The sequence below is a fragment of the Ictidomys tridecemlineatus genome, chromosome 1 (genome assembly GCF_052094955.1).
Source record: "Ictidomys tridecemlineatus isolate mIctTri1 chromosome 1, mIctTri1.hap1, whole genome shotgun sequence".
In the NCBI taxonomy this organism is placed as follows: Eukaryota; Metazoa; Chordata; class Mammalia; order Rodentia; family Sciuridae; genus Ictidomys; species Ictidomys tridecemlineatus.
In genome coordinates this window covers 187058300-187066828 of record NC_135477.1, presented here as the reverse complement: position 1 = coordinate 187066828, position 8529 = coordinate 187058300, and the positions used below count along the sequence as shown (strand labels likewise).

General features: G+C 36.9%; 1 protein-coding gene across 1 annotated transcript; it reads right to left on the bottom strand.

Annotated features, from left to right (window-relative positions):
• Positions 1–4800: 4800 nt before the first annotated feature.
• On the bottom strand, positions 4801–5727 carry LOC144367251 (olfactory receptor 14C36-like). Its single transcript, XM_078022915.1, has one exon. The coding sequence runs from the start codon at positions 5725–5727 to the stop codon at positions 4801–4803; it is 927 nt and encodes a 308-aa protein (XP_077879041.1).
• Positions 5728–8529: the final 2802 nt, after the last annotated feature.

Sequence of the window (8529 nt, the reverse complement as noted above, 5' to 3'; positions counted from 1 at the left end):
CCATCTCATGACTCTGTTAAATGTTAGTCTTTTCTTCCTGCTCTTCCTCCTTGCTCTGTTCATAGTTGCTCTCATTATATCAAAGAAGACATTTGGTATTTGTTTTTTAGGGATTGACTAGCTTCACTAAGCATAATCTGCTCTAGTGCCATCCATTTCCCTGCAAATTCTATGATTTTGTCATTTTTTATTGCTGCATAGTACTCCATTGTGTATAGATACCACATTTTTTTTTATCCATTCATCAATTGAAGGGCATCTGGGTTGGTTCCACAGTCTAGCTATTGTGAATTGTGCTGCTATGAACATCAATATGGCAGCATCCCTGTAGCATGCTCTTTTAAGGTCTTCAGGGAATAGTCCGAGAAGGGCAATAGCAGGGTCAAATTTTAATACAGTCCCTTATTTAAATTTTTATGTTTAACAGTAATATTCTGCATGTTTTATTTTATGTAGTATTCTTGTGTGTTGCTCCTTAGATTATGTGTTAAGTAATTGACATTGATGCTATTGAAAAAATGTATCTTTTAAAATTTTATTTTTATCTGTTCTTAGTATATAAAAATTTGAGTAAACATTTATATATAGTTGAAACTTTCCATTTAAAAAATTGCTTCTAAATTCTATATAGTGTATAAATTATTTTAGATCATCTGAGTATATAATCCTGCAAATTGAAAACACTTTTTCTTTTTCGTGCTGGATTATCTGAAATAAATGCTAAGTATAAGTTGTAAGAATATCCACCATTTTCTTTTTTTTTTTTTTTTTTTTTTTTTTTTTTTTTTTATAAAACTGTATTAAATTTTATTTTATTTTTTTTTTTTTTTATTGTTGGTCGTTCAAAACCTTACACAGTTCTTAATACATCATATTTCACAGTTTGATTCAAGCGGGTTATGAACTCCCAACTTTACCCCGTATACAGATTGCTGTATCACATCAGTTACCCTTCCATTGATTCACATATTGCCTTTCTAGTGTCTGATGTATTCTGCTGTCAGTCCTATTCTCTACTATCCCCCCTCCCCTCCCCTCCCCTCCCCTTTTCTCTCTACCCCTTCTACTGTAAATCATTTCTTCCATTTGTATTATCTTGTCTTACCCCTCCATTACATATTTCTTGATATATCATATTTCACATTTTGATTCAAGTGGGTTATGCACTCCCATATTGCCCCTTATACAGATTGCAGATTCACATCAGTTTCACTTCCATTGCTTTACATATTGCCATCCTAGTGTCTGTTGTATTCTGCTGCCTTTCCTATCCTCTACTATCCCCCCTCCCCTCCCCTCCCCTCCCCTCTTCTCTCTCTACCCCCACTACTGCAATTCATTCCTCCCCCTTGTATTATTTTTCCCTTTCCCCTCACTTCCTCTTGTATGTAATTTTGTATAAACCTGTTCTGCTTATCTTTAATTCAGTTTGCTGATCTTTCTACTTGAAGTCTCTCCACCTAAATACCAGCTTTGAGAAGTGAGGCCCACACTGTGCTATTAGACAATTCTGAAGAGGTATTTTACCAAAAATAAATTATTTTCATTTCCACAGGGACGGGTATGTGGTCCCAGCCACTGAGCAAATGTTGCGTCCTGCTCCTAGGCCAGGCAGGGGTAGTTCCCAGGGATTGCTTCTTAGATTCACATGAACCCTTAAAACATATAGGACTGATACGGGCCTTCCATATTCCACTTTCATCATAAGAGATGTGACTAAGGTAGCATAAAAGCTCAATTCCAGTTGAAAAATCAACAATTTGACTTTTGAAAGGAAGTTCTGCACTCCATCTTTTATCCTAAATCCTATACAATTCTAAGTTTAAATAAGGCTTTCGAAATTGGGGAAAAGTGCTACTGATGCTCCAAACACAATAAAATATTCACCCTGATGAATAGACTGAGCTGGACACATGTTAGTTTGACAGAGCAAATCTGGACATGATGCTGGATTCCTATGATGGAAGAACATCCTCTCTTACTCTGAATCTTATGTCCTACAGAAATCTGTGGACTTTCATGCAATTGCATTGGAACCACTAATCAAAGTAGGAGCGATTTTACTCATAGGAAATCCACTTTTGTTGGTACATTAGAAAGGAACATTTCTATCTTTGACTAGAGGATGATTGGCTGCTGGACCAGGTGGAAATGCACCACAGACTCTGATTCTACTTCTCTGGTTAAGTTGGTGTGTATCTTTGATTTTTTAAATGTTGAACAACTATGTTTGCATCCATAAAATTACAAAAATTAGAAGAACATCAAAAACTTTGAATTGATCTTGATGTAAATATCGATCTGAACAGATAATTCAGTGAACACTGGGGCATATTTGAATTGGTCACTTCCATCTCTGGGTTGCATATTCTACAATCCAGCTTTGCATCACCAGATGCACTAATAAATTGTGGGGTCCTGTAAATTCTTACTGAGAAAGTAGAATCAAGGGGCTGGGGCTGGGGCTCAGTGGTAGAGCACTTGCCTAGCATGAGTGAGGCCCTGGGTTCGATCCTCAGTGCCACATATAAATAAAGGTATTGGGTGCAACTACAACTAAAATACATATAAATATTTAAAGAAAGAAATAAATAAAGAAAACAGAATCAAGAAACCAAAGTAACTTGAGCATTTGCTCAGGAACTCATTTGATCCAGTAAGTCGGGGCCCATTGTGAGCTCATCAGCTGTCAGTCTGCTCCTAGGAACTGGCTCATAAAGCCATGCTGCTGAGACTTGCCCCTTTAACCCAAGAGTCCAAACTCAGTACCTATGCCTCTGTCACCCCAGTCTGAGCCTTCACATGGCCAATTTCAGCAAGTCACAATGACATTACTTACCATTCTATTTTGAATCATTTAACAGTAGACCACACTAGTAACTTCTTCCATATCCATGTCTGTAAAGGTGATATTATCTCTTGATGCATATAATTTAATAAATAACAAGAGAAGAACCACATTAAATAGATTAAAACAATCCCTTATTTTATATGCAAAAGAAATATCTTAATAATTAGCTGCTGCTATTATCTATTTTTAACTGATGTTCTCTTTTTTTTTGTCCTTGGGAAGTTATCTTCATGGCTTTGCATAATTTGAAATCCAATATGGGATTCCATATAGTCTTTGTACCAATATTTAGTTATTCACATCTTCTTTGCAACCAGCATTTTTGGTATAAAACATTTTAAAATACAAGTTAAATATCCAATGACTTTCACCAAGATGGATGTCTCTCAATAGGACTGGTTTTTTGATATTTATTTTTTTCTAAATTTATGCATTAAAGTTAAACTTAATTGTCACCTCAACTCTTGTAAGATTTTGAATGCCACTCATTAGGATTCAGTAGGTTATAGTTGTAAAGGTGGAGGTCACAGAAGTCATCTGTGGTGCTCTGAAGGGCCTTCTGCTCTAGCAGGGATTATTGGAGCAGGGAGACCCAGTGGTCAGACACAGTGGATGGAGCCTGTGTTCTGGTTGGATCCTTTTACAGCACTTTAAGGCTTTCTGTTGATTGTCTGGGGTGCTCATGGGTTCCTACTACAAGTATTCCCTTGTCTGCAAACTTTAAGAGATGCTGTTATTCATTATTCACATATATTTAGATATTTGTATTTTCCTAGGTAATACATATATTTATAATTTTGTCCACTATTTTCTTATTAGTGAACTGGTGAAAAAATTGTTCTCAGAATTTGGAGTTTGATGCATTGCCTGCAATATATATGGACTCTTTTTTTTCTTATTTTGTTATATTAAAATTTCTAGATCCATTGACAGTGAGTATATGTAAGTTGTGATTAATAACTAGAAAAACACATTCCAGTTTGGCCACTAAAATATTTCAAAAGACATAAACTCTGTGAGAGGATGAATGACTGCAAAAAGGCATTAGAGGACATATACAGATACAGGCTTACATTACATACTTACAGAAAGTTGATAGTTGACATAGGGGAGACACTTAGGTCATATAATTAGTATCTATCATTTCATTTTTATAAGATAAGACAAATGTCTTAAATATTAGAGAATTAAGTTACATGGAGGATTCAGCAATCTTAATGCTCACCTACAACTTAGCCCTAAGGTTTGGTCCCCATCTCTGGGTCAATCATGGACATAAAAAAGACTGGCATCCAACAGGGCCTAAGAAGGCAATGTGGCTTCCCCAGGGGATGGATTTGACTGTCAGGACAAAGGGGTTGGTAACCATGGCCCTCTGTTTACTTCATAGACAAGGATTTTCCTCTTTTTCTATGTTCCAGAAGGAGAGAAATGTTACTATGATTCCCTCTACACTTTTGCTTATAACTTCTTTAGGATTTGATTTTTGTGTTATTTCCAATGTATTTACATTCACACAATTGTGTATTATAGATCTTCCATATTTATTTCACACATCACTAAATGAAATCACTAAATATGATCAAATGTTTTCAGGATGTTCTCATGATTGATTTGTAAGGTTTGCATCTGTGAGTTTACTTGATAAAAGTACTACAAACTATTTGATGAATCATAAACATATATAACCTCAAATGATTATAGCAAACAAATTTAATTATACTCATTTATAAAAGATGCATTTTAAAACATTATACATTTTATGAAGAATAAATAGAAATGATGGTGTAAATTAAAACAAAAATTATTTTGTAAGTTGAAGTACCCAGGACCCAATAAGGTGGCATTAGAGTAAGCAGTATAAATTCTGAAGCACAGCTATGAAGAGCATGATCTCTAATCAAGAACCCCAAATAGGGAAATTAGAATAATACTGAAAAGCATCTATATTATTTCCCTGAGAACAACTGTCTTTGCATTATTCTTCTCACAGCTTCCTTTACCTGTTTGTTCCTGAGACTGTAGATAAGAGGATTCAGGAAGGGAGGAACCATGGTGTAAAAGGCAGAGAGAACTATGTTCTGGAGGGTGTCAGAGGTTGCTGAGGACCTCATGTACACACCTGCACCAGAACTAAGGAATATGGACACCACGAGGATGTGAGGGGTGCAGGTGGAGAAGGCCTTCCCTGATTCGGAAAATTTCAGCACAGCAGAAAATATGCGAATGTATGACATTGCAATAAGAGTAAAGCAACCACCACCAATTCCCACAGCAGAGACAAAAAGAAGGACCATGTTGCTGGTGGTGTCAGAGCAGGACAGCCTCAGCAGAGAGGGGACATCACAGAAGAACTGGTGGACCACGTTTGACTGACAGAAGGACAGCCTGAATGTGTTTCCAGTGTGCACACCTGCATACAGCAGACCACTGACTAGGGTGGCCAGGGTCATGTGGACACAAATCTGAGGATTCATGATGAATGGGTACTGGAGGGGCTGGCAGATGGCCACATAGCGGTCCCAGGCCATGATGGTGAGAAACAGAAGTTCAACACATGCACAAAAAAGGACCAAGAAGATCTGGGTTGCACAGCCAGCCACTGAAATGGCTCTGTTGCCAGTGAGAGAGTTGACACAGGCATTGGGAACAGTGATGGAAATGTAGCACATATCCAAAATGGACAGGTTCCTGAGGAAGAAGTACATGGGTGTGTGCAGGTTCTGGTCAGCAGTGGTGACAGTGACGATGAGAAGATTCCCTAACAAGGTACCCAGGTAGGTCATTGAGAATATTGTGAAATAGAGGAAACTCATATTCCAGCCATTAGGAGAGCCCAGGAGGAGAAATTCAGTTACCATGGTGGCATTGGCCATTTACTGGATATTCAGGTTGACTGGGATGATAAAGAGATAAAAGTGGAAAGAAAACAGATTCAATGCAATTACTTTATATATTCATATGCACCATTATTTTTTGTATTTTGCGGTTAGATTCCGTGCAAAGGAAGGTCACTCTTGGTTTTCTGATATGTTTACTCATTTCTGAGCAGAGTGCACCTTCCAGTTCAGGTGTGGAGGTCTGAAACCCAGGGTCTGGGTGTGACCTGTAGGGCTTGTGTTCAGTTCCTCCTCATCAAGCCTCCCCTGACCTCCTGATACTCCATGCAGAGCATGTGACAATGTTTTCTTTAATTCTTTAATGATCAGTAATATAGTTACCTACATTCTCTTCCTTAAATCAATTTCAACATTATTTTGCCATTTTTCCACACTAAATAATTCAAAGTATGATTAATAATTCCAATTGTAATTAATTTTCTAATATTTTTACATAGGAAACTCTTCATAATGTAGGAGTATTTATCTCCACGAACATGAAAAAATTTTACTCATGAGAAAAGAATCTCAAGTATTCAAAGTTTCCCATTCCAGGGCTGCAGGACAAGTGTTGTGGTAAACTGAGGAGATCTGACTGCATCTGGACTCTCCTGCAGTCCCCTAGTCTCCCTGCTGCTCCCCATGATGGGGTGGTGCTGTATGCAGGCCACACAATCTCAGATAGGGATCTGGTCCTGTTCCCACTGGGGCTCTCTTTTTCTCTCCAACACAAAATAAGTGTGAGGTGTTTAAAGCTCCAGACTCCAGCCCAGCTGACATCTCCTAAACTTTTATTTTTTACCTTAATGTGTTTTTACTCTGTGTTCAGCTATATGAAGTTGAAGATTCCTTTGTCTACATAATAATTTGTCATTTTTTGTTGACACCTTCCATTTTAATCCTTTCCTCCAAATGTCATGATTATACAAAGTGATCCTGGCTGTATACCCTAGAAGGAAGATTTTGCTCATATTTATAGCACTTATGAAGTAGCTCAGACTGATTCAATCCCAAATCACTAAAATCATCGTTTCTGCAGCACTCTGAAAACCTGGATCCACCTCAGCACCTTGCCAGGTTAACCACACTCATCCTTAGAAAAGCGATTTTCCTCATGAGTTTGTCTGGCCTTTACTTAAATTTTTTTGTGTCCTCCATGGACTGGGGTTTGTGTCCTGACACAGGTACGTTGGTGTTAATTTCACAGTTAATTTCAAGGACCCCTACACAGTCTAACTTCAATCTCTTGCTTGCCTTATTCCCCATTTCTCCGTGACACAAACCTGAATCTCACACCTCAATGACCCCCTTGTTCACAACATGCCCTAGAACTTGCTGACAGAGGCCCTTGTCTACTGTGACATAATGATTCCATTTTCCTCATTACTACGTACTGAGCTTTAAAGGAGGCTCAAATGCAACTTTTCCTCAGACACCTTCTTGTAGCTTCTAATTATTCTTCTATTTCTCTGTAGTGTTAGAAATCAACATGTTATTCTACCTTTCAGTAAATCAGTATTATTTATCCCTGGAAATGCTGTTGCAAATTCCTTGATTTTTGATCATGTATTGCTTCAAGTTTTATTCTCATAGTAGCAAGTGCATGACATCATGCATAGTAGTTACTAAAAAATGCAATATAGCATAATCGACTAACTGTTAACATGAACTAAGTTTTTATTTGACTTATTTACAATCGAGTAACTCCTAAATTGGTGAAGCCCTTTCTTCACATCTGTAAGAAATACAGTGTTCCTTCTTTTGAAATAACTCACACTTGCCCTTGGGCATAACATAAGATCTTTTCAAATTAGGTAATCTTTACATAAATATTTACTAATGATTCATACCATGGCAAAATCTGCTCTGGATACTGGTTTTAGTAAAAGAGGTAAATTATCATCTTTAAAACATAATTTAAGTATTGTGAAGGAAAAATAAAATGGTACATATGTAAAAAGTCAAATAAACATGAAAAATTTTGAAAGGTATATATGATGAGACTAATCAGGCTTCTTTATGGAAATCTTCCAGGTTTTTCACCTTCTATCCTGGATTCTGGGATCTTCAGGAGTTTTGGTTGATCATCCCAGAACATCCTGTCACATACAGATGGGACATAAACATGGGTTTAAATCTAGAAGTTGCATAGAACTATAGAGACATTTTCTTTTTAAAAAATGTTTTAATTTTCTGTGTGTGTCGTGCTGAGTGTTGAACCCAGAGTCTGGTGCATGCGAGGCCAACACTCCATCAACTGTGATATGTCCCTAGTGCTCTTTCTTTATTATGGTTTTTAACACTAAACCACCTACTGCTTTTCTTTCTCCAATAGAACTTAGAAAATTCTCCACAAGTATTTTGAATTATAGGAACTTACTTCATGTCCTCTTTTCCTTGTGTGATTTTTGTATAGTTTGATAAATTCATCTCAATTCAACTTTCTTTTTTCATATTCCAGTCAATATCAGGAAACTTCTAATTATGGAGAACTGATGCAAAATCATGTATAAATACAATAAAATAAATGTACAAAGCACCACCTGTTTTTTACAAAGGGCCTGAGACAATTTCAGTAGATTCTAAATATATGGTGATTTTTGAAGCTGGATTTTTTTTTAAATATGGCTTAGATTGCATAGGTTGAATTTAAAATTTTATGTGGTTCAGTATGACATCCTTATTTTAAGGGGCAAAATACCCATAGAGGATTCCCTCTTAAAGACAATAAGATGAAGGTATGAATAACAGAAAGGGTTGGTAGAAGTGAGAGTCAGGACAATGTGTGTGAGGAGAACT